This window comes from Ambystoma mexicanum, chromosome 14, assembly GCF_040938575.1.
Source record: "Ambystoma mexicanum isolate Mex_15411 chromosome 14, UKY_AmexF1_1, whole genome shotgun sequence".
Lineage (NCBI taxonomy): Eukaryota > Metazoa > Chordata > Amphibia > Caudata > Ambystomatidae > Ambystoma > Ambystoma mexicanum.
In genome coordinates this window covers 538800217-538827640 of record NC_090940.1, presented here as the reverse complement: position 1 = coordinate 538827640, position 27424 = coordinate 538800217, and the positions used below count along the sequence as shown (strand labels likewise).

Genomic DNA, 27424 nt, shown 5'->3' with positions numbered 1-27424 from the left:
CAGGCTTTTGAATGCTAGAACTGCGATTGCAAATGAATTAGCCATAACTGGAGCTCCCCCAGAAGGCCAAATTAGAACCGGCTCATGGATGACTGCTCAGTTTTATATGTTGGTTCCTGGAAAATATTTTTTAGGGACAATTGTTCCAATAAAGGCAGGAGGGGTTGACATTGTCCATATCCCCTTAAAGTACCACTATGTTCAATGCTGTTAGTTCCATCTTCAGTGGAAAGCCTGGATCTTCAAGTGAACAATAATTTGACATTCAAATGCAGTGAGTTACCGTCCACTTGGCTCTGGACTCCTTTTTATAAATGATTGTTATAATATGCTGTCCTCCTGTTCCTTGGACGTAGAACACCTACTTATAATGTTAAAGGATATTTATACCGCAGACTATCACCACTGGAGTCGTCCCTTCCGATTAACTTCTGGATGTACACCACCTCTTATTCCAAATGCAGGGGTACTATTTTAAACAAATGATGAGTGGGATTTTTGACCCATACTGTCAACTTAATGTTTGCAATATCCCTGCTACACTACACCATCCCATGCAAGGGCCATTGTTTAGATCTCATTTCGACTAGAAATACAGACCTCTTCTTGCAATTTACCTGGCTATTGTCGGATTGTTTCTTAATTTTTTTCCTGAAAGAGCAGACCTGTATGAAATTCAGATATAAAATCTCTAAGGGATCGGCCACCAGGGGGCGCACAGATGGGTTTACTTCCCATGTAGGCTCCGCGCAAGGGTCCCAAAAAGTGGAGTGAGCCCCCACCACGAGACCCCCCCCCAGCCGTAATATCGACAGAAATTAGTGTCAGAAGTGTTCAGGACGCACTGGGAGAAAACCCAAATTGATAAAGCTTTTTTCATGGAGAAACCCCCTTCTGCAGGACTCGGCGCACGAAGGCAGAGAAGGCCTGCGAGCTCCCGCCGCGCACTCAAGCGATCACAGAGCCGTGATACGCACGGTACCAGGGAGAGTTCGGCGTGCACACCGCTGCCGGGGCCCATCGAAAGGCACTTGCACACATGTACGCCCGGCCCCATGGTGCCCACCTAAATGATTTACGGCCCTTAGGTTTTGACAACCCCACGTCCGAGAACGCAGGGCCCGGAAGAGGGCCGAACGGACGCAGGGTGCCCCCGTGAGGGGACTGCTGTGGAGAGGGCCCAGCTTACACAGTCTCCGCTGTCGCTTTCGCCACGGGCGCATAGCGTGGAACCATATTTGCCCTGCGGCTACGCAGCACCGGCCAGCCCGCTCAAGTTGTCCCTGCAGTTTACCATAAGTAGACTCTCCTACGCCACAAACAGAGCAGGAAGCGGGCCCTCTCTCGGGTCCCACCATGGCTGGAAGGTTGTGCGTGGAGTGGGCCCTGTGATCGATGAAGCACCTTTCGCAGTCCGCATTCCCCTACGGTGCCCTGCCCCTGATCCTTGTCCCACGAGGGGGCACAGTCACCAGCTGGGTCTGACAATACGGCACCGAGACCCCGTAGAGGTGGAGCGAGCCATAGCACCTTGGGCCCCAAAAAAAAGGGCGCAAGAAGAACTTAGGCTACAAAGGGCAGAGGGTCGGGCCCCTGTCTGCCAGGGCATGTGCCCTCAGCTCCCAAGCAAACTCCGAAGCTTACCGGATCCAGGAACAGAACTCCAACATTCCGCCTGGAGTGGGCCGCGTGCATGAGGATTGCCTAAGGTGGTCATACGCAGACCACAGAGGTCTCTCTCCCAGGGGAACCCCCTCTGAGCCTTTCAATGTCCTACAGTACAGGAAACGCCTCAATCAAAAAATAGAAACAAGAACCACCAAAGGGCATTCGATCACATGAAAGAGGCTGTTTGAGGACAAAGCTCATATACACAAGCACATACTTCTCAATTGACCATTCCGGCGGGGCAATCTTTCCACTCATAGCTAAGATTCACACTCATCGTTGAGGTCCCGCCGTCCATGGACCTTAAGGCCAAACTGGCAAAATATAAGTTTACACCAACCCATGGACTCCTGAAGTCACCCACTGAGTTCAAGATGTCGACTGCAGGGTCTGATGCTGCTGCAACCAATGCGGATGTCGCTGACTGACCTGCTCACAGAGATGAGAAGCATGAGAGCAGATATAGGCAACAAAAATGACAAAATTACACAAAGAATGGACAAAATGGAGGACAGGCTGGAACAAGTTGAGCCTAACCAAACCTCCATGAACACGTTGGAAGCCCAAATAGACCACCGCATTGCAGAAATAGAACACAGAGGAGGAAATACGCCTAAAGGTTGATGATCGCGAAAATAGGGAACGCCGTAACATATGTGTGTTCGGTGTTCCCAAAAAAGAAGGAGAAACCAACTCAGACCTAAAGCAAACCCTGCACACCATTTTGAAGCTCCTCTTTAAAGATGAATCAGTGGACGAACCCAAAATTGACCACATCCACAGAGCTGGAGGCAGACCAGGAGGCCCGAGATCGGTCCTAGCTCGATTTCACAATTATGCGGACAGAGCCCGGATCTTAGAAAAGGCCTGACACGCTTCACAACTTTCACTGGACGATGCGAATATTTCACTCCATCAAGACTTATCATTCACGTTGGCAATGAGTAAGAAGTGCTCTCCAATTACAAAGATGCTGAAGGACAAAGTTGTTAAGATACCGGTGGGGCTATCCGTTCTCACTCACCTTTGAGTGGGAAGGCTCGACAATGAAACTTGTTTCGGGAAAGGACATTGCAGACTGTATAGCTGACCTGTTGGGTCCCCAGGGGGAGGGATCCGCCCCTGGTGAGTCTAGGAGAGAGGAGAGTGAATGGCGCACTAAGGGCCCACGGCACAGAAGGATTCAGGGATCCAGGAAATTCCGGAGGAGGAACAATTCACAGGATATGGGGCATTAACCTGGATTCCAGACTGTCACACCAGACCGCACGTGGCAAAGGAGCAGTGGGGTGAGTGGTACGGCTGAAGCTGAGCGCTCTGGCGCCGCCCGAGGGAGAGTGGAGTGATTTGGGTGTGTCTGATGGAGGAACTTATGCTCAGCACACGCCAACGATGCACTCGACCCCAAGATCAGACTTCAGATCTAATTGATTAATTTCTGTCGCACAAACGGTGAATTGGGGCCTGCATGTTTGGGGTGTTCAGATAGAAATATGAGGTAATACAGACACTGGAACGATGCCTAAGAAGGGGGTCAGAATTCATACTTGTAAGTTGTTTTTGCTGGATTATGAGCACACGGTTGGGGGCTCACTTATATATGTTTACATTAGGATAGGACCGCTTGTTTCGCGGTTTCCATTGGTGGTTGGAGACCGACTGGGTGATGTTAACCTGGAAGCGTCGGACGCCGAATGTAGGAGGCAGAGGGGAGGGAGCAGAGGGTGGGGTGGTAGAAAGACAATGCATCAGAAGACAGACCTGGGGGGGCGGAAGAATACAAAACTGGAATATGAAGGGACAGAACATGAACTGGTCAACCCTTGACCTCTTCAGGACTAATTGAGACCCAATTCAAAGAAGATGAACCACAAACTGCACTATCAAACATAACACGGACCATGAAGCAGACAACTTGACCATTTACATACTCACACGAAGTTCAAAATGTCACCTAAATTCTCTAACGACATTACGCATATGCACACTTAATGTGAAGGGTTTGAACTCACCCACAAAACGATCCATGGTGGGCAGAGAATTCAAGAGATCAAACAGATATTCTATTTCTCCAAGAAACACGATACTGAAGGGGTGAAGAGAAAGTGATCCCATCTCACGAGGTAGGCTCTTCCTTCTGGAGCTCTAGTATCTTAAAAAAGGCGGGAGTGGGAATCCTAACTCGCAAAGGCCTCCGGATGACAACTCTTGAGACATGGTCGGACAAGGAAGGAAGGGCTCTCATAGCTGTGGGAAACATTTGAGGCACAATTGTCACCCTTGCCACACTTTATGCGCCTAACCAAGGGCAGAATAGGTTCCTCCACAAAATCACTGAGAAGGTTTTTAGCATGGCTAAGGGACACACAGCTCTTGGTGGAGACTTTAATAAGTGGATGGATAGTTCTGTGGATAGACAAACTAGAGCCGATGCACATGACCCACCTACCTCCCGAGATGAAGCTGAAATCAAACTAACCCTTGACCTATATGGCCTCACTGACAGTTGGCGCCATTTGCATCCAGCGGACAGAGGCTTCACTTTCCACTCCCTCCCCCACGACACGCTCACGCGTATCGATTACATCTTCCTCTCTGATGGCCTCCTGCGCATACTTCGCGCGGCGAATATACACCCCGCCGCATGGTCGGATCACGATATGGTTATGGTGGACATATGCTGGAACGACCTGGCCCCCCCTGGAACACCAAATGGAGATGTAACGACTCTTTATGGGCTGACTCGGTTTTCAAAGAAACTCTTGAAACCAAGATCGAGCAACTGTTTTCTGCCAATGACACAGGAGAGATTGGGAAGACATCCGTATGGGAGGCAGCCAAGGCCACCTGGAGGGGAGTGCTCATTAGGGAAGGGGCCCAAAAAAAAAAAAAGAACAAGCCCTGATAGAAAAGAATATTAGGGAGAAGCTCTCTACAGCCCAAAAATTGGCACAGTCCTCCCCATGTGAGAGACCCAAGTACATTGCTGAAACCAGACAGCTCAGAGAGGAGCTGAAAATACTTATTGTGGGCAAAACAGCTCAAACCCTACAATACCTCAAACAAAAATACTACGAAAAGGGCGAAAAAGCAGATGCCCTCCTGGCGGCTCGTCTCCGAGCACAGAAGGCAGAAAGATGGGTTGACCTCATCGAGAGGACAGATGGCACCCTCACAGATACCATAGTAACATCTCCAAAGGTATACAAGAAGCATTTGCCTTCTTTTATGAAGATTTATATACATGTGACCCCCCCCCCTTCTTAGGAAGTATTGACACATACCTTAAAGAGGTGCGGATCCCCACACTCACATCCATGGAGGCCAAATCCTTAGATACACCAGTCACAGAAGAAGAAGTTACAGAAGCCATAAAACACCTAAAGACGGGAAAGACCACAGGAGACGATGGTTTCACGCCCGGTTTCTATAAGACATTCTCCACATTCATCGCCCCCTTCCTTGCATCCCTGTTCAACCACATCTTTGACACAGGCCAAGCCCCCGCCTCCGTCCTCTCCGGCCCTTCTCGCTGTCATTCCGAAGGAAGGTAGAGACCCCAAATACTGTAGCTCTTATCGCCCTCTCTCTTTTCTTAACATTGATGCTAAAGTATATGCCAGAGTCATTGCGGCCCGGCTTGAAACGCACTTACCACGTCTAATACACTCTGATCAGGTTGGCTTCGTTATTGGGAGACAGGGCGCGGATATCATGAGGAAAACACTTCATTTAATCCATGAAGCATAGGGAATGGGAGGGGATCCGTCCCTTATGTCACTAGATGCCGAGAAGGCCTTCGATAGGGTGTCATGGGACTTCCTAGAAAGGGTATTAGTTTGGAATGGGTTGAGGCCGAAGCTCCGCCGTGCCTTTAAAGCACTGTACACCTCTCCCACAACATCAGTGACAGTGAAGGGAGGCTATTCACGATGGTTTCCCTCGGAAAGGGGAACAAGGCAGGGCTGCCCACTGTCAGCGATATTATTTGTGGTGTCCCTTGAGCCGTTAGCGCAAACATTAAGACAAGATGGTAGAGTTAGGGAATCACAGTGGGAGAACTTGAATATAAACTAGGCCTCTACGCTGATGATATCTTATTACATTTAACTGATCCCCCTAAATTCTGTCCCGGCTGCGATCAGCATAATTGAAGAATATGGCGAACTGGCCGGCCTGAAAATCGACACCGGGAAGTCTATCCTCCTCCCAATTGATGAAAGTAGAGATTCCACCTGGGCATCAATGTTACCCATGACCTGGAATCACTATACGAAGCTAACTTCCCTCCATTATCACATGTCCTTCAAAAAGATATCCAAAAGGTGGTCCAAGCTTACCATCTCTTGGCTGGGCCGTTTAAATGCAATAAAAATTGTGATTCTCCCTAAAATACTCTACCTGTTCCAAATGCTTCCCATCAAAATGCCCCAAGAATATTTCACGGATACCAGAAAGTCTCTTAACCTTCCTGTGGCAAAGTCAAAAGCCTAGAGTCCCCAGATCTTTGCTCCAGCTCTGAAAGGACAATGCAGGGGTAGGCCTCCCAGACATAGAAACATATGATAGAGCAGCCCAACTGTGTGTCCTTGTTCCGCACATCAGGCAGCAGTCAGAACCACAATGGATAGCCATGGACAACTACCATCTCCGTCCTTTTATCTTGGGTGAATGGCTATGGGTTCTGGGGCCCCAACTACGTAATAGCGTCAAAACCCACCCCATTATTGGTACAATATGGGCAATATGGAAGCCAGGCAAGAAAATGGTGGGAGTTACATCCTGGCCCTCTCCACTGGGACACCTTTGGTCACCAGGGATCCGAGATGCAATCCCGGACCCAGGGAGCTTTAAGACCTGGTACGATGCGGGATTAGAAAGGGCGGGTCAACTCTGGAGAAATGGCTCCTTTATCACTATTCAGGAGTTTCAGGAGGCACTCGGTATAGGCCTGCTTTCGCTCTTCCTATACCTGAGACTTAAGGGGGTGATGACAAGGGCGATATGGAAAGACCAGTTACAAAGGGACCTCACCCCGTTTGAAAGAATTCTTAACACATGCACAAGCTCTAGAGGTTTAATAAGTGCAATGTACTTGGCATTGATTGAGGTTACACCATTCCTCACACTCAAGGACAGATGGGAAGCGGATATGGGTAGACCGATCTCACAAAAACTATGGCTACAAATATGTAGACGAACGGCGAAATCATCTATATCTTGCCATTACAAACTACATGCCGTCAAGTTAATATATAGATGGCAGTATGACCCAATCCGGCTTGCCAAAATGTGCCAAGGGGTAAGCCCATACTGCTGGAGGGGTTGCGGGAAGCGGGCCGACTATTGGCATATGTGGTGGGGATGTACAGTGGTCCAAGCCTACTGGTCAGAGGTTCTCAGTTGGATCAGGGAATGAGATGATGAGGAAAGGGAGAAACAACCACTGATGATTCTGTTTGGCCTGGTTGAGACGGATGACACGACCATGAAAGCACCCAAAATGATACAAGGTCTATTGATGGCCGCAAGAGCCTGTCTCACCATGGTATGAAAGAGAGCCACACTCCTTAACACAACTGAATGGCTGGGTGTTGCCCTGAACATATATAGAATGGACAGCCTGACTGCAGCCCTACATGGGGATCGCACCACAGTTGAGAACGCATGGTTTGAATTTCGTGCTAAATATGTTACATGAAAAGAATGTGTGCAAAGCGTTACTACATTCAGAGACAATCTACTCAACGGTCGACGACGTCTGCTACGCAAAAAATTCATGGGTAATATTGTGCTTGTGTGCCCCATGTCATATATATAAGAATGGTTCAGATGTAACAATTGGTCTCTTCTAGCTCTCCAGACGGCACTATGTGAAAAAGGGGCAGGGGGGCGGGCTGAAGGTAATTGGTTTTGATGATGCTATTGTAAACTTATGTGATCTCCAAAGACTTTATATGCTTTACACATGATTGTTCTTGTATGTAGAAAATGCCTGTAAATGATCGTCAAACTTCTACCTTTGGAAAACTAATAAAACTGACTTTTTTTTTTAAATCTCCAAGAACAAATGTGTATGATTTTAATTCCACGTGTGTAGATATCCATTTTGTTAGGTCTTTCTTCATGCCCTGGAATCTTTACTGCAACTAGGTAATCTGGTTAATCCCCTTAACTGAGGACATGGGAGGAGATTACAATGATTCCTTATGGGTATTTGGAACAAATGTGATGCGCGTGGGTATTCCGCGCAGTCTAAAACAAAAATGCAAATTAGTCTTTCTAGTCAATGGCCAGATCAGCTTCTTGTTACAGTGCTTTCAGTAAAGACGACAACGTCAATTAGGTACTTATTTTAGAGAATTAGATGCCCCACCTGCTTAATGGCTATTACTTTTAAATAGTACTGTTCAGTAAGTGGTTTGAAGTGCCTACCTTGGGCACATTTTCAGAAACTAGACCTTTTGCCATCAGACTAGCTAGGGTACATGACCATCATTCAATAATTTAAGAAAATTCACTTTACCATTTCTAAATCGTAGAAACCCCTGTATTAACATGCGATACCCTGTGCAGCCCTTTCACAAAACATCCCATCTTAGAGTTAAGGCACACTTTCTGTCCCCACATTTCCACAGTGCAAAGGCCACATTTTAGCTTTAAATATGGACAGCTTAATATTATGCTATATGTTAAGCTAAAAAGTGTCCATCAGTGAAAATGCATATGGTTGTCTTAAGTGTCCAAATGTAATTTTGTTGAAGGGATTGAATACATGTATGCAAGTAGAAAGACGACATTTGGTGGCCATTTGAGGATGGCTCTGCAACAAAGGACACATGCTTGACCACCTAGGCAAGTATCCAGCGGAAGAGAATAACCACTCTCCCTTTTTTGCATAAGAAAGCACCCACCCCATTCCCCAGGGATAAATACTAGCGTATGCATTTGGCGACCCACCGGACATATAAATCTAAACCTCCGCTTGAGTGGTCTCTAGCACACTATGGATTCAGAGATGGAAACCCTTACGGTTAATAACTAGATTTAAAATGGTAGCTTGTATGGCTGCTCTTTGTATGCTGGTCTGGTGCTTTATTGGGTGGAGGAGGGTGTGAAGCTACTCTCTTAGAGGATCCCCTTGCAGCCTGTTACTGCTGCCCTACTAAGAGGACAGATACTATTCAGTAGCATATGAAGATCGATCTTGTCCTGAAGAAGATGGTCGGTAATCACTCACAAACCATCGAAACCGGTCGACCTCACCTGTTGTGGCTTCACCACAACATTTTATGATACCCCCAAGACCAACAGGGGTTACTGCATGAAGTTGAGAAAAACCCAGAAAGCATGGGCTTTTCCATCCCATAACTAGTGGGATAGTGCATTTTTAGTGATAATTTGGTATCACCCAATCCACCCCCCGGGCAACCACCCTCTTGCAAGGAACTTTTGAGTCATCAAGGTTAAAATAAAATTACATGACCATCCGGATGCCTCCTTTTTTGCACTTGTCATATCTAGCTGTCTAGATTTAAGAATACGAGATTGAATCCCCCTCTCGCACTCTTTGACATAATAGTACTGGTTGCCCCTACTCCCACCCTGGTTTTCCGCTCCCCCGCCCCCTCCCATCCTTCAGGTTGTTGGTGACCAGACAAACCAAGCCAAGCCAGACTACCCTCCAGCCAGGTAGCACGCCCTACTTTGCTTGGGACCAGATATCCCACATGACACCTTCCTCCACCCAATAAAGCACCAGACCAGCTCCTTACCCTGTGTCCAATAGAATAGGACCACGGTCAATACAAATCTCATTAGTTGTTTTGTCTTGCCCTTATCGGCACTTTGATGAACCTTTTCCCCAGTAAACCGTTCCCTGTGTATCAGTATCCCCCTACGGTTTGGGAAGGCAATTGCCACTCTGGCTCTTTGAGCTTTAATTCACCCTGTTGTCTTTTCCTGCTCTTTGTATGCCCCATGGCTTCCTTTTCTTCCCCGGTCCCTTCCTATTGACAAGTAGTGCAAGCGGAGAGGAAGGAGTCCCCATATACCCATTCTGGACCTAGGTGGCGGTCTCGGTTTCCGTGTACCTTCCTAATGGCCTCTACATACATCAAGATAAGTCATTTGTACCATTATGCTCATACACAGGTGTGTTGCTAGGTCTGGAAAAGATCGGGGGCTACCCTGTTGGGACCCAGGGCAATCTAGTCTTTTGGTTGTAGCACCTGAGCTTCTATCAGGGGTTGCAACCAAAACACCTGGGGCTAAAGCCCCCTCAGCTCCACCCTAGCAACACCTCTGCTCAAACACAGCCTGTAGTTTAAGGCCCACTCTCGCAGCCCCCTTAACACAAATGGTTAGAATGCCACCAAAAGAAAATCTTTTATAACGTGCTTAATACCAGAGACCAGTATCTAAGCGAGGGACCAGGATTCAAATCGGTTTCTCTGCCTTGTCTTGCTTCAAAGACGAACGTGTTGCACCTGAGCTATACTTCCGGCCCAGAAGGATAGCAAATAATGAAAGAGCAACATGGCTGGGCATGTTAGCGACTCAATAACAGTGGTGTGTGTTGGGAATCAGACTATATAGGCAGTGGTGCCTTTGTGTTGTCTGAAGGATACTGCAAGTGAAAGACAGACAACAGCCCCTTAGTGGCCAAGTGCTACATTTAGTTCAGCAATTCACTTTTAATGGGGAGAAAATTGTCCTTATTCACAATCATGAGGTAGTCCTAATAATTAGTGCAAAAGGCTCATTGGTGGTGTGTCCATAAAACAGCACTTTTGCGCCACAAGGCACCTAGGCTGTTCGGACAGTCCTGATTAAATGGGCTAGGAGGTGTACCTATGAATTCCCTTTTTAATGTCTGTGCCAAGTAGCATATACATGGAGTACATTGAACACATTTAAATTGTTAAATTTCTTTCTTGGGCAAACCATGGTCCTTAATGTGGCTGGCAGTCAAAAGTCAACTGAGACTGAAAATGCAGACAGGGAAATGGGTCAAGCAGGGTTGCCCGGTAAGTGGATAACTTGACGCCCTGCAATCCAGACCCGGCGGTGGTTTCTGCTCCGTAGATCAGAATTGGAGTCACCTTTCATTCATAAAAGGAAGCCACAAAATGGCACCATAATTTGCATTAATCATACTGGCTTGAGAAGCTAATCTTGTCCCTTTCTGCTCAACGTGCAGATCAAATTCAAAAAGCTACGACTCCATTCATGTTAAATCCTTAATACATTGAGGTACTTACTTCCAACTCAGATTGATTGAGATACAATTTAAAGGTAGCATAGGATATCTCACCCCCACCCTCCCCAAGGACCTCATCAGAATTTTGGCTCTCTTTAAGTTGAGTGTTCAGTCACTATTCTTAGCATACTGTTGAAGCTCAGCGAGCCTCCTCTGCAGGCCAATGGGAGTCTGATCTAGCAACACAAGATTGTCAATATGAACAAGCCAACTGCCCAAGCTGTATCCCATTTGGGGAGGAAAGAAAAGTGCTCATCCTGTGTCAGAAATATACAAGTTAAATAGGATAGGGGCCAATAAGCACCATTGCTTTAGTCCTCGTTCTGTATGCACTAAAGATAGGGCTTCTTTAATTAATCTTATTCAAATTGAGGTTTCTGAAGAGAGGGATTTAATAGCTACCAGATCAGGAAAGCAAACCCAGTGCAGTAGTTTATGCCATAGTAGCTTTCGATTCACACTGTCGAAGGCCATGGCAAAGTCCATGAAAGCTACATGAACCATCTTCCCCTTAAGGGCCCTTTCCCTAAAAAGTTCAATAAAAAAAATAATTAAAAAAAATGTAATGCAGTCCCGGTACCCTTGATATGATATGGCATTTATAACACGCCTATACACAAGTGTGACAAGGCATGGGAGGGCAAGCAAGGGAGACAAAGACAACGATCTAACTAGGCCAGGTGATATTGAGATTGCGCAAGTGCAGGGGAGTTGGGGGGAAGGGTAAAAGTGCAGAGGGAAAGTGGAGGGGATAGTGCAGTACATAGAAGAACAGTAAGATAAATAGCAAGATAAAGACAATAAAATAGTGCGGCCAGCAGGTGGCAAGTGCTAGTCGTGGCTGTAGGGATACAGAACAGTCCAAGTGCAAGGGTTGCCAGGGGGGCAGTGCAGGTGTGCAACTGGTGGGGAGGGACCTGGGCCCAAGGTCAGAGGGTAGCCAGGTAACCACTGAGGTGATCAGCAGGGGAGAGGAGGAGAGAAAGCAGAGGCAAAAGGGAAGGTCTTGAGGCATTTCCAGATCCGGAGGTGGTTCTCCTCAAGTTCCAGGGGTGCCGGGAGGCTGTTCCAAAGGGAGGCCCCAGGAGAAGAACGATCTACCACCAACTCGCTGCTTGGAGAAGCAACTGACCCCGAAGGAGTTGGAGGTGGATGAGTGAAGCACTCGAGAGGGAAAATATTTAGGAAGAGTGAGTTGAAGGTATTGAGGTCCTAGACCCCAGAAGGACATGTGGCCAATGCTGAGGGTTTTGAACTTAATTCTCGCTGGCACTGGGAGCCAGTGCAGTGATTTCAGTCCTGGTGAGATACGATCAATGGGCTTGAGGCCAAGGACAAGTCTCGCAGTCCTGTTTTGGATGAGTTGCAGAGGGCGGAGAGTAGAGGCAGGCAGGGAGATTTAGAAAGAGGCTGTTGCAGTAGTCCAGCCTAGAGAGAACCAGAGCTCTGGAGACAGTGAGCCTCTGGGGGATGGAGAGGAAAGGAAGGATACCTCTGAGGAAGTGCAGCTGGTGGTGTGACAGACGTCACATGTGAGAGAAGTAAAGTGTGGAGTCGAAGATGACCCTGAGGTTTTTAGCCTCACAGGTGGGAGCGGGAAGAGGGCCAAGGGAGGCCAGCCAGAGAGTGACAAAAGGAGGGAGCAGGTGTGCAGATGAGGAGAATCCCAGTCTTATTGGAATTCAGGCAGAGATCATTGGCGGCACACCACCCCTTGATAGCAGAAAGGCAGTCAGAGAGGAAGTGGCAGAAGGCAGCCTGAAAATGAGTTGGGTATCATCCGCATAGCACTGAAAGTTGGGACAGAGTGGCAATGCGATGGGCAAGATGTGCCAGGTATTGGTTGAACAGCCAGGGAGAGTGGTTAGACCCCTGGGGAACACCACAGGTAGAGAAAGAGGAGATGAAGGACCCAAAATGGACCTGGGAGGGCCGGTCTGGGAGAAGGTCATCCAAGCCAGGGCCTGATCGGTGATACCCAGGTTATCACACAGACGGTTGAGCAGGATGGCATGGTCAAATTCTCCAATGTAACCATGCTTCATCACGGTTAAGAAGCGCACGATTACTTTGGAGCACGGCCTGATCAGAACTTGACGTTTTCCACGTTTTTCGGCATTGTTGATGCTTCGCAGAGAATCTGCAATCACATTCATGTGCACCCACCCCATGCCTAATCTCGCCACCCCCCACAAACTACCCCCATTAGATGTGCTGGTTGGGTTATGTTTGGGGCGATTTTGGTTTACATTTGACAAGTACTGCCAAGGCTCCTTTGTTGCTCATGCTTCTTGCCCCCCAACCAACTACCACCACCACTCAACCCCCACACCCTCACTATCTGCCCCAACCAACCCTCTGACCCCCCCAGCCAACCATCTCTACACCCAGCCAGCCCCTCTCCAACCACCCAGCCAACCCCTCTATGCCCATCCAGCCAACCAACTAGCTACCCCCACTCAGCCAAGCAACCCGCTACCCCACCCCAGCCAGCCCACCCACTACTCTACCCAGCCAACAACCCTCTACCCCCCACCCAGCTAGCCCTCTACCCCCCCACCCACCATTCCCCTTTCCTCTACACCACCCACCCAAATCCCATATACCACATCCACCCTGCCCTACCCTCTTCCCCACTCTCCTCTCTACAGACACCCATTCTACCCCATCTTTCTCTACTCAACCCCACCTCCTTTACCCCTGCCATGCACCCTAGCCCCCTTCTTTCTAGCCCCACCCACCCTACATTCTTAATTCCCCCAATCACCTAACACCCTTTCATTCTTCCTCTTGCTTTCTTACCCCCTCATTTTCTCTTGCTCGTCGATGGCACCCTCTAGCAATGGCTTTCTCCCTTGCTCTATTCCCCTTCTCATTCTATTGCACACCTGCACCCCTCATCGAATCCTCCTTTGAAACTTTGCACAGTCCTTTCACTGTGGTGCCTACAAATGAAAAATGCAAACAGCAATAAACGCCAAAACTTGTGATTGCCAATGCTGGTTTTATCCACTGCTGGAAAGAATCATCGACATCCCCTGCCTGACCAGGTTTCCCCAAGCAACTATGCTGTCCAGGCCACCCTTCCACCTTCTCAATTTCTGCCAGTGCAGGAATCCAATCATAACTCATTGGGCTTCATTATGACAAAGGCGGTAGCCTTGCCGGTATTTATCGGCACGGCTACCACCAGAGTCATGAAATTAACGGCACCCGGCAATGGGCTATTACCGGGCATTCTGGCCCCCGCTGGACCCGGTAATTGCCTATTGTTGGGTGCAGGTAATTGTTACTCCCCACTCCCAAGTCCCATTGGACTCAATGGGAATGGGGAGGCCGGATCATGAATGGTGCCGGTGCATCCATCGAGGTCAGCTCACGGGTGCCGGTACGCCTGCCAGGTCAGACCTGGCAGGCGGGAAGGCACCCATGAGCAGAACTTGTAGTTTGCTGGTCCGGTAACAATGGTACCAGCAAGATTACAGGTACCGTTGTTAACGGATCAGCAACCTTGTAATGAGGTCCATTGTCTTAAATGTTCAAATTGTCTTCTACTTCTAAAAACAAAGTCTTACAATTTCAGCCCCCGAAACAATCAATGCCAACTGTTCATGGATGTCATACACCTTCATGTACTCACTATCTGCTCCTCTCATTCTACGTCTCTGCCACTTTAGCGGGCTAAAGTCGCGTCCTCGGTGCATGCTTGCGAGAGCTGGACTTGCTGTCCTGGACAGCAAAGTTAACTAGAAAAAGAAAACTTGAAGAGGATGCTGGGTTTTTTATGAAGAGTGGAAAGACCAGCAGTGACAGGGGCATCCCATTGCCTCACAGGAATCATTTCATCACGCAGTAGCAACACTGTCCATATGGGAACATTGAGGTGACACCAGTTCTGCAGCTTCATTTTACAAAGTCAGCACAATCCATTATTTTATGAAGATTTCAAACCAAGCTTGAGTGCATGCTAGAGCTGGTACGAGCATTAATCTTAGCTTAGTAGTGAACCTCTTTGTATACCTACATGTCAATGTGCACGTGTCTGTGAGAAGCCTGGTCATTCATGTGTTCATTTCCAAATCCATGCTCTCGGGTGCTGAAAGTTAACCAAGACTACAGCTGCCAGAATTTATTTCAAGCATCGAAATTCTGGGTCCAGGGTGTCAGGATTTTTCTCCGACTGGGAGTTACTCGCCACAACGCAGGAGCTAGTAAAACGCAGTCCCATGTAAGAGCCCTGCGGATGGTCTACATGTAGTGAACGGCCTAAATGAGTACAAACAGATGATTAAATAAAAAGACGAGTAAAGGAAATTCAGGATTCATTACATACCAACTGCAACAAAGTCCCTTTGCAATACTCCAACAGGGAAGGGAGACTTATTCACAGGATTGGAACACTACAGATCATTTAGTGCATAGAGCACGGGGTAGAGAAAAAGTAGGACAATTGATAAGGTCCAGACGTGCAGTGAAGTCCAGAAGGGAATAGTTTCTTACCTGTAACTCCATTTCTCCAGCATTGGTATCTTTCATGGATTCACATGCTTAGAACATTCCCCGTCGTCAGGCTGGGAATCCCCGGTACATTATATAGACCCTTTTCCGTAGGAAAGCTTTTTCGACGCTTATGCGTCCTATCCACCTCGTTTTGTATCATGCGTACCCGCGTCGTCAGGGCGTCATGATATAAATACAGGCCCCGCCCCCGCGCTCCCTCAGATTTCGGCCCCCAAAGTAGTGGGGGAACCGGTTTGCATGTTCAGGGGAGGCAGGTGGGCGCATGTGAATCCATGAAAGATACCAATGCTGGAGAAATGGAGTTACGGGTAAGAAACTATTCCCTTCTCCAGCATTGGATCTTTCATGGATTCACATGCTTAGAACAGATTACACAGCAGTACCACCCCCAAAGAGGAGGCGTGCATGCAAACCCATATACTTTGTTCGCAGAGCCCATTCCCTATGATCATATATACATCACTAATAGTTAACACAGGAAAAACGAACCACATACAGTCACAAATTCCATAGGATGCAACCCCTCAGCCGGGGCTTACCTTACTGGAATAGGTGTCGAAGCACCGCCTGCCCCACCCGGGTATCTTCGGCATGTTGCTGCGACAGGCAGTAATGGCGGGTAAAGGTGTGTGTAGCCGCCCAGGTAGCCGCCATGCAGATGTCCCCCAGAGGGACTCCGGCCCACAGTGCCGTCGACGATGCCGCTGCTCTAGTTGAGTGAGCTCTTGGCCGTCGCAGAAGAGGTTTCCCTGCCCTAGAATGGCAGTACGAAATGGTAGATGACACCCATCTTGACAGTCCTTGTTTCGAAATGGCTTTTCCTTTAGCACCCAAACCATAGGCCACGAACAGCTGCCTTGTTTCTCTGAACGGTTGCGTTCGATGGAGATAAAACTTAAGGGCCCTTTTTACATCCAATGTGTGTAGCATGCGCTCCGCTCCCGAGCATGGCTCCGGAAAAAACGTAGGCAACACAATAGAGGAGTGTTTATGGAACACCGACGGAGCTTTAGGTATATACTGCGGGTTAGTGGCTAGGACTACCTTGTTCTTGAAAAATCGTAAGTATGGCGGGTCTACCATTAGAGCCTGAACTTCTGAAATAAGTCGTGCTGAAGTGATGGCCACTAGGAAGGCCAATTTCCACGACAGAAACTTTAGAGACGATGATGACATTGGCTCAAAAGGAGGCTTCATAAGAGATGTTAAGACAAGATTGAGGCTCCACTCCGGAGGAAATTTTTTCTCTGGCGGGAAACTCCGAAAGAGGCCTTTAAGGAAGTGTTTAATCAGGCAGTCGCTGAACAAAGGTGCCGAGTGCCGTCGACGAGTAAACCTGGAAATGGCTGCTAGGTGTACTTTTATTGAAGATACCGCCAGGCCCTTCTGGGCTAAGAGCAGCAAGTATGGCAAGAGCTGTTCTGGCTTAATCGATTGCGGGGCCAAGCCTGGTTGATCCTCACACCATTGACAGAAACTTTTCCATTTGTACGCGTATGAGGCGTTTGTGGAAGGTGCTCTTGCCGCTTGTAGGATACGCCGACAGTCCTCCGGAATCGTTAGCCGACCAAATTCGGCGAAGTCAGGAGCCAGGCCGTCAACTGGAGGCTGTCCGGGTCGTGATGCCAAACCACACCGTCCTGTCGAGACAGAAGGTCGGGGGTCTTCTTGAATCTCATCGGTTCCGCCGCCGCTAAGTGTAGCAGGTCTGAAAACCACACCTGTCTGGGCCAATATGGGGCCACCAGAATTACACGACATGGGTACCTGAGGATCCATTGCAATGTCCTCCGGACCAGGGGAAATGGAGGGAATGCGTACATAAAATTGTTCGTCCATGGGAAGGAGAACGCGTCCCCCAGAGAGCCCTTCTGAGGCCATCTGCTTGCGTACTGATGGCATTTTTTGTTGTTCTTCGTTGCAAACAGGTCTATGGGCGGGTGTCCCCATTTCTTGAATACTTGTTGTAGTAGCTGGTCGTTCAGTACCCACTCGTGAACTTCGTTCATTTCTCTGCTGAGGGCATCTGCTTCCACGTTTCTCACGCCTGGCAGGTGGAACGCTAAGATTTTCATGTTGTGTTGAATGGCCCAATGCCAGATTTTCTGTGCCTCCGTCGATAGGGATCTGGAGCGTGTCCCTCCTTGTTTTCTCAAGTAGAACATCGTAGTGGTGTTGTCCGTCATGACACGCACCACCGAGTCCCTCAGTTGCGGAAGAAAAGATTTTAGAGCCCATCGCACTGCTCTCAATTCTAGCAGGTTGATATGCAGGGAGGACTCCTGCAAGGACCACCGGCCCTGTACCTGTAACATATCCAGATGAGCTCCCCATCCGCTCAGCGATGCATCCGTCACCACCGTCTTTTGAAACTCTGGTTCCAGAAGAGGCATCCCTTTCGTTAGATGAGTAGACACTCTCCACCAGCTGAGTGCTTGAACTAGTTGGTCGTCGACGACCAGTTTGTCGGACCAGCGACCTCGGCTCTGCGCCCAACGGTCCGCTAGAAATTCCTGGCAAGGCCTCATAAACAGACGGCAGTTGTTTATTAGCGGAATGCAGGACGACATGGTCCCTAGCAGGGATATGTACTAGCGCACTGAGACCTTGGTACCGCCTCTCCATTCCGAAGCCTTGTTTTGAAGTTTCTGAATTCTTTCGCTGGATGGTCTCACCAGGCTTGTATGTGTATGAAACTCCGCTCCTAGGAAGACCAAGGTCCTCGAAGGCTCTACAGAGGACTTGTTGAAGTTGATTGCGAAGCCCAGTTCCTGTAAGAGGGACATAGTGGCTCGTAGACTGTCTCGTGTTTGTTCCTTGGATGAACCTCTGACCAGCCAGTCGTCCAGATATGGATAGACATGACCGTCCTTCCTTAAATGGGCCGCTATAGGGGCCAAGCACTTGGTGAACGTCCGGGGGGAGAACTTGAGCCCGAAAGGGAGGACCTTGAACTGAAAATGCTTTTTCCCCACGACGAATCTTAAATATCTCCTGTGTCGTGGGCGTATTGGAATGTGAAAATAAGCATCTTGAAGGTCTAGTGATGATAGATAATCCATGGGTTGCACTGACCTGAAAACCTCTTGGAGCTTTAGCATTTTGAATTTTAGGCTCTTTAGCCACTTGTTGAGTACCCTCAGGTCGAGAATGGGCCTCCATTTGCCGTTTGGCTTTTTTACAACAAAGAACCTGGAATAAACTCCTTGTCCTTCCTGCGCTACAGGAACTCTCTCTACCGCCCCTTTTTGCAACATAAGCGCCGCCTCTTGTCGTAGGACTCGGAGGTGGGGCTGTGTCGAGAATAAAGGCGGAAGACGCGGAGGCTTGTCTTTGAATTGCAACGCATGACCCATGCGAATCGTGTCTAGGACCCATCGATCTGTGGTGATGCATTTCCATCGGTCAAAGCGATGAAACTCGACCCCCCAGGACGTTCCGAAGGCCGTCATTGGTTGTTGGATTGCTTGGTCTTCGTCGACGATTGACCCGAGCCTCGCCGTCTGGAGGCCTGATAATCCCTGCTTCTACGAGCCGACTGGGACGCTCGTCTGAACCCTTGTGAAGAGTAAGAGGGCCTATTGAATCCACGGTCTCTCGAGGCTCCAAAGCGGGAGTTTCCAGACGCACCCCTGAAGGGGCTTAAAGAACGAAAATTTCTACCCGTTTGCAGGGCGCCGAGGGACCTAGCAGTATCCGTGTCTTCTTTCATCCCTTTCAGCGCTTCATCAACCTTTTCGCCAAACAGGTGTTCCCCTTCGCATGGCATGTCAAGGACTTTGTACTGTACTTCAGGACGAAAAGTAGTACATTTGAGCCACGCTTGCCGACGAAGCACAACTCCATGGTTGATTTGTTTGAACCCAGATTCTGCTAGGTCAACTGCGATATTGATAGCGTGGTTCGAGGCCTCTTCGCCATCCCGCACCAGTAACATAGCTGCTTTCCGGTGTTCGTCTGGCAGGTGTTCTAGGATAGGGGCTAATTTGTGCCACATTTCCCTATCATATCGAGACACGATTGCTAAGGAATTGGCTGCTCTTACTGTCGTCGCTCCGACCGAGAGCACCTTCTTTCCGAAGGCGTCCTGTCTCCTAGCCTCACTTTCAGGTGGCGTTGAACATTTTTGCTGGACCCTGGCCTTCCTAGCCGCTGCCGCCGATACCACAGAGTCAGACAGAGGCTGTGATGTTAGACATTTTGGAGTGGACTCCGGAGCTTTAAACTTTTTCTCGATCCGTCCCTTTATGGCCGGCTCCGAGAACGGATGGCGCATCGTTTTGAGACCTTCTTGCCACACATGGTCCAGGATTGGGATGGCAAAAACCGATTTTCTCCTTTGACCCATGTGGTCAAAAAGGAAACAGTCTTTCTTCTGCTCCTCCGGAATCAAGCCGAATTCGGAACAAGCTTTCCCCATCATTGCATGGAAGGCTCCCACATCATCCGGGGGAGATGGCTGTGACTGGCTCCTCGTAGACTCCAACTCTACATCCGAGTTCCATGTCGGGTCCCTCGAAGGCGACAGTCAGATGTCTGACCCTGAGTCACCCAGTACAGAATCGGACTCCGACAACTCACCCTCCTCCTGAGCTCGAGGACGATCTTTTACTGCCTGGGGAGCCGATGGGTGTTTCGTCGTCGATCGAGCCATGCAAGTTTGCTCGTCGACGGAAGGTACAGACAGAAGTGACGATGACGTCCCGGGCTGAGGGAACTGCGTATCCAGCCATTGCAGGAGCTTCTGAAGAGTATTAAGCACATCCAGAGACAAAACCGTCTGGGGGGTCAATAACGTGGACGATATCGGTACCACACCCCCGTTTGCACTCGTCGCCGTCGACGTGGAAGGCCGTAAGCCTAAATCCGATGGTTGCAGAACCAGATCACCTTCTCCTTCAGCCGAGCCGGCCGTGTCTGGCTGCAGTAAGACCTCCGGGGGGGATCGGGTCATATACCTCGGGCAGCCAAGCCATGGACTGAGTCTCCGTCGATGGGGGAATCCCCACCGCTGCTGCTTGAACTGTAATAGGCATAGTCAATGACACCGAGGTCGACGAGCAAGTCGTCGTCGTCGAGCCCTTAGACTTCGTCATCGATTTGGATGCCGACTTCCCGGCTGAGGCTTCCCGACTCATGGAAGACCTGGGACGGTCCCCTGAGGAGGATTTCGACAGCGCTAGCCTCTCCGTCTTAGATGATGATGAGGAGGAGGACTTTTTATGTGATGAGGAGGAACCATCCTGTTTCCTCTTATGCTTGTCCTCAGAGCGTGTTTCAGCTGGCCGTACCTTCTTCGATGGAGGTTCCGACCTACCCCTGGAGGCCGTGGAGCCAACTTCCGAAGCCGGGTAGGCCCCTGCTCCGCCATTAAGCCAGTCGACCAACCTTCTTTTTCGGTCCTTAAGGGTTTTTTGGGAGAAACCCTGACAAATTTCACATGTATCCGCCGAGTGGTGCGGGTGGAGACAGTAGATACAGTCCATGTGGCCATCACCTTCATAAACCTTTTTGAGGCCACAGGTTGCACACGGGCGAAATAACGCTTTTCCAGACATAGTTCGCCGGAATTTGAACTTCGCCGAAGCGAAAAACAGACAAAAACAACCTAGTTTTCACTAGTAGTAAAACACGAGGATCCCACTACTTTGAAAGACGGTTGAAATCTGAGGGAGCGCGGGGGCGGGGCCTGTATTTATATCATGACGCCCTGACGACGCGGGTACGCATGATACAAAACGAGGTGGATAGGACGCATAAGCGTCGAAAAAGCTTTCCTACGGAAAAGGGTCTTTATAATGTACCGGGGATTCCCAGCCTGACGACGGGGAATGTTCTAAGCATGTGAATCCATGAAAGATCCAATGCTGGAGAATGAGAGAAACCAAATGCACAACTATCACCAAATCAGTGGAAATAAAAGAGCACCTTTGCTTAAATAGTCATTAACAGGCATAAGTACAGGGGACCATGAAACTATATAGATCGCAATAACCTATGCAATCTTGGGTTTCCCATCTTTGTTCCTCTTGCCACTGTGTGACTAAACTTCCGTAATGAATCAGACCGTACTTTTCCAGTGAAAATCGATCCTTTCCTGCATCCGCCATTTGCCAACAAGACTTTATAACAGTCTTCTAATTGGACCATGTCAAGCCAACGTACACTCTTCAGATGGCTAAAAATGTGTCTGTTAGGACCTAAACATGATCATATTACATGCTCAAGACGGGCCCTCCACTGGCTCCCCCTTCAGCACAGGATCTCCCACAAGTTGCTTGCACTGACCTATAAATGTCAGTCGGCCATTGCTCCTTCCTATTGAATGAAGCGCCTAGTAGCGGCTCAGCCCATGAGATCCCTACACTCTGGTGATCACCATAAACTGCTGAAACCACGATTCAAGTGGATAAGATTTGGTGGACAAGCGTTAATGTGCAAGCCTCCAGGTAAATGAAACCCTCTTCCCCTTTGTCCCTGCAAATTTCCCCCTCTCTGCTCGCCTTCACGAAGGCCATTACGACTCCACTCTTCGACCGGAATGCAGGTTAAGTAGAAATGAAGCTGCTGGTTCTTTCTTAACCCCTCTGACTGGACTGCATGTTTATATGTTTTGTTGTTTGATGTGCGCCGAGGCCTACAAAGCAGGAACAAGCATTCAATGGAGCTACTTGCATTAGTTTGAACTGCTGCCATTCGGTTTCGTGTGAGATCCGACAGCAGCCAGTGCCCCCTCATAGATCAATTAGGCTGGATTTGGTCCCAGGGATGGGGTCTCAAGAATGTCTGATAGTTCCTTAAGGTTTCTGCCACGTCGCTTTCCATTTTGATGGAACTCCATGCCAGAAGAGTACTTTATAATCCAGGTTTTAGCTTAATTGGTGTGCTCTCCTAAAGACTCACCTTATCTGCAATTCCCCCTTCATACTCTCCCGCTAGTTGTGAAATGTCAGTGGGCACAGCCGTCTCTGCCATCGCACTGAGATAAATTAAATGGCTACATTCTGAACTAGTCATTCAGCTAAATTAGGATCATTACAGGAAAAAGGGCATGAAATTCTGAAATACAACAGCCTATTTGACATGGCACGCTGAAAAATGATGGTCTGCAGGGTTGTCCAGAGCTGTGCCCATGGTTAATATTTTAAACCTTCCAGCCATCAACTTTTGTTTTAGCTAAAAAAGATTAAAAGCAATTTTCAAAATAAAAAATAAATAAAAAAGCTCAAACCTGATGAATCCTGGAATAAATTTGAAGCAAAACCTCAAGCAGAAAATACTTGCTAATTTAAGAGAAGATTGAACATTTTCGATCCAGAAATACCTACACAAGGCAAGCATTCAAGGATCCTCACGAAAAGAGCACATAAACCTGATGCACAGCTATGGATAGATGTTCAAGGATTAAAGGTGCAGGGCTTAAAGGAAAACAGGTGTTACTCATGCCAAGTATTCAAAGAGCTTCTCTAAAGACATGGGAATAATTACAAAGTTTATGAACAAACAGGATTACATGATTGAGCTCAGCACACATTTCTCCAAGTGTCAATTGTCCTAGACATGTGGTCACAAAATATTTGGATAGGAACCCTAATGTACATAGCACAGATCATAGGCCTTTAGAACATGAATACATGGAACTATTAAAATACCTACCAAGGGCAATTTGCTTCCGGGAACACTGGGAAAGTCATGATGCTCCATATGGTAGCCGACGTTAAAGGTGATACAGTTCAGCGAGCCGTAATAGGAGTAGGTTTCATAGCCTTTGATGAACATGTAATGCTCCGCAATGAAGTGTCCAGAAATGGGGTGCAACCCCAAACCAAGAACGGATCCAGCCACTAGGTAAACGACAGGCTTCAGGCCCCACAGATAGCACAGTATAAAATCCACCGAGAGCTGCACCAGAGCGTTGTACACTTCCATTTTGTCAACCGGCTTGGGATTGACGTAAAGCGGCCTGAGAGCATAAAACAGTGGTTGAAAGATAAGCCATAGAAGCTTGCGGAATGGAGTGCTGAAAAACCAACCTTCAAAGTCTGTTGGAATGTCCACATCCACTATATCCCCTCCCAAATACCGATGGTGATCAATGTGGTACTTTTTGAACGAGGCAGAGTACGGCACACCGATTGGCAGGTTGGCAAATACTGCGAAACGCCGGTTCCATTTTGTCTGCTTGTTACCAAAAGCGATATTGTGTGAAATGTCATGGATAGCGAGGGTCAAGGAGTGGTTGATGCAGCCCCCAAAAGCATAGGCCCAAAAGAATATCCATTTCCAGGACAGGTCTTTTACGAAGTAGCAGGCTAGAAATTGTGTGCAGACCATTCCCGATACAATCCATTTCAAGTGGGGGTCAGGACCCATTAGTGTCTTGATTTCTGGATACTTTTCTGGGAGGAAAGCAAGGAACAAAACAAAACACATTCGATAACTGCGCTGTTCATTGCATACAATACATGCATCCAAACACTTACTTTACTAACCTTTGAGAAAACAAATCTTTGGTATGCTTAGATTTGACTGCATAGTGTACATTTGATGCATTTATTCAGGTAATTATCAAAGCAGAAGTACTACAAACCCTTTTCTTGAACCAGTTATGAGTGCATATCAGACAGGCCCCCTCCATTCTACACTTCATCAAGGACCTGAAGGCTCACAAATCCCTGATTGGTCCACTCAATCCCAGTTCTCATATCTCTCCCAAACCCCCATCCCCAATTCCTCAACGCCCCCTTTAATTTCTCTACCGCCCCCAATTCCTCTATGCTTGTACCCCAGCAGTCACCCCCTAGATCTGTCCCCTGTGACTGTGCTCCATTGCCTCTTAGCTGGGTTCACACTTTGCAAACCCCATACATACTAAAGTGGCTTCCAGCAGCAGGTGGTCTTCATCCTTGCTCTCTCCAGAAGTTCTAAAATGATCACACTCCTTCACAGGAGACATAGGTCAAAACATCACAAGAGCTGCAGTTGCAGACCCCTGTGACAGCACGCACTCCAAAATCCAATGATATTTGGCTACCAATTTCAAAAGGTAAACATGTAACTAAGACAGGTTGGCTAGCGTCCATCACTCAGGTTTGCATGATTTAATGCAACTAGTTCTGAAATGATGGCAAACCCTACACACCTCCATAAAATAGAAGGGCACAGTGATTTTTCGCCATCTATTTACACATCTCTAATTTAATTGGTCGGTGAACCTGCCATCTTTTTGAACAGACTACAGGCCAACTATCCCACCTCCCCCCTCCCACCACAAGTACAAATCTAGTTGAATACTTAGGAGAAGGAAGATCCCTGCAGTAGATCCACACTGCAGTGGAGCCGGAGGCACAATGGGATATCTTCTAACCCAGCTGTCGCTAACACCTCAAATTCCTATGCCGTCAGAAGGCAGAGTGAATACATTTTAAAAATTATGCCAAATGTTGCAATTTGCAGTATAATTTTTAAAAATCTGTTCATTAGAAATCAATAAAGATAGATATGATGGGTTATTTATAACACGCATAATACCCAGAGGTTTCTAAGCGCAGACCCGGGGATCCAACCTGTGGTGCTCTGCGTCGTCTTGCTTCCAAGGCGTGCACGTTGCCCCTGAGCTATCCTCAGGAGACAGTCCCTAGTACAGGGTGCTACTGCCCAACCAGGAATAAATGACAGCTAAATTGTAGGACAGAAATGCACACAATATTTAGACAAGACCAAAAATACACCAGATCACTTTTACGGTACACTCAGGTACTCCCAGACGTGTGGTCAGGAGTCAATTATGGGACAATGTTGCGCACTTATTTCTAGGAAGCTGTTCATTATAACGATGCTCAATGTTCCGCCTGCCAGCGGTACTTCTGCTCGAAATAGCAGCCAGTCAGTTCCCATATTCCAATAGAAGTTTCAAAGTGCTCTAGTTCTGCAAACATTGCCTTGATATTTTCTACTTCACCCCCCAAAAATATTTAAGCCAGATTCCACATTGCTCTGCTGGTCTCAATTAAGGACACATTGCCTTGCCTGTTTCTATGTTTGCCTGACAAACGTATCCAAATATCACGTAGAACGTAGTGCCCCACCAACACACACTTCAACATCTATGCCGTCATTCATGTATCTAGTACACAAACTGAGCAACAGAAACTGAGCAACCTCTCCAATGCCGATAACACAAATATGTACCTGCAAGACTCATTTCAACTCTAGGAGTCTTTCGACATGACAACATGCCTGTGCATGCTTGCTCTGTCCCCTCAACACACATTGGGTGCATCAGTCATAACAGGCCAAGAACTAGAGCAAAATGGTCCAAGAATTAAGCAATGCAGTTCCTAGAATTCTTGGATTTGTGTTGGCATGCCCATATGGGTGCCACATAGCTTCCCTTACTCAAATGCACTGCTTGGCAGATTAATTATGGTTTGGATTTATAACCAATGATACTTGCTAAAGCTTGCCAAAGTTTTTTTAGGGTTATAAATATTCTGGTTTCATTTTCCATAATCAAATTGTGCGGTAATCAGTTTCCTTTCTCCAGTTCACAGACCTTGATCTTACAAAATAAATATTTCTCTAGTACTTTCAACCCAGCCCTCAATAGATTCCATATATAGTTTGTTGTTAAGTTGTGCATTTATTTATTCAAATTTGTTAACCGCACAACAGCCCACAGGCATCGTGGCACTCGTTACAGTGGGTGATCATAGCTTAGTTACATTAAAAAGAAAACAATCATATGTACAAATAGTATAGAGCAGAAGGGGAAGCAAGAGGATAGGGAGGCTGCAGAGGTAGGAGGTATGAGCAGTTAGTTGAAGAGAGCAGTTTTGAGGTTTTTCCGGAAGGCGGGGAGAGAAGTTTCAGCTCTGAGCGCAGGTGGGAGTGCATTCCATAGCTTCGGGGCAATATACGGGAATCCTAACTCTCCTGCCTTGGCCCCATTGATGTGCGGTGCAATGAGTTGGTTGGAGTAGCATGTTCTGGTGGGCCTAGTTGAGTGATCTAGATAGTGTGAGAGGTAGGATGGTGCTGTGTAATAAATGCATGTGTGGTCGTGATGCAGTCTTTGACTGGGAGCCAATGAACCGTCTTTCTTGCTTGTGTGATGTGATCTCTTTTAGGCATACTTAGGGCTGCTCTGAGCGAGTTATTTTGGGTAGTCTGGAGCCTGTTGTTTTTGGAGGTGCCGACTAGGAGCGCATTACAGTAATCAAGCTTGGCCCCTATAGTAGCTCTGGCAACGGAGAGACTTTGTTCTTTGTCAGGAAAGGTTTTATAGCGTTAATAAGCTTAGTACTCAAGGTGGAGGCAGAGATGATAGCGCTGACTTGTTTGTTCATGGACAGCGTGGCATCAATGTGTACTCATATAGTTTTTACAGAGGATAAGACTGGGCTGATGCAGTTGTCGATGGGGAAGTTGGCGTAGAGGGAGTCTAGGTTAGCTAGAGTGGACTTTTTGCCAAGAATAAGAATTTCAGTTTTGTCCCCGTTGAGACAGAGGCCATTTGTGGCCATCCATGCTTGGGTGGTGGAGTAAATTTGCCTTAGGACTGTAGCGTCTTGGTGATAAATTCATGTCAGCGGAAGGAGCACTTGGGCATCATCAGCATAGTGTATGTGATCCCAAGTGCATCCAGTTTATCAAAAAGGGGCTTTGTGAAGATATTTTATAGCGTAGGGGCAGTACAGGATCCCTGAGGAACACCAGTATGAATGATTGTGGGCGCGGCATTTGCTATATTTGAGAAGACTCATTTTTGTGGTGATCCTGGAGACTGTCAACTTATGTGCTTAGATCATTTAGATACTTTTCGCGCCTTGAAACACTTGTGTATAGGCACGTTATAAATGCCATATCATATCAAATTATTTTTTGCATGTCCGTGCTGTCCCCGGCTTGAATATATGTGGTCGCATGGCCAATTTTCTGTCCTTGAAACTTGGGAGACCACTTTCCTAAAAA

At 47.8% G+C, this 27424-nt stretch overlaps 1 protein-coding gene across 2 annotated transcripts in view; it reads right to left on the bottom strand.

Annotated features, from left to right (window-relative positions):
• The window catches only part of DEGS2 (delta 4-desaturase, sphingolipid 2), a 224835-nt gene that overhangs the window by 3405 nt on the left and 194006 nt on the right, over positions 1 to 27424 (bottom strand). For both annotated transcript variants that reach the window (XM_069637791.1, XM_069637792.1), the window contains exon 2: positions 23108 to 23850. In XM_069637791.1, coding sequence (XP_069493892.1) covers positions 23108 to 23850 — 743 coding nt within the window. The remainder of the gene's footprint in view (positions 1 to 23107; positions 23851 to 27424) is intronic.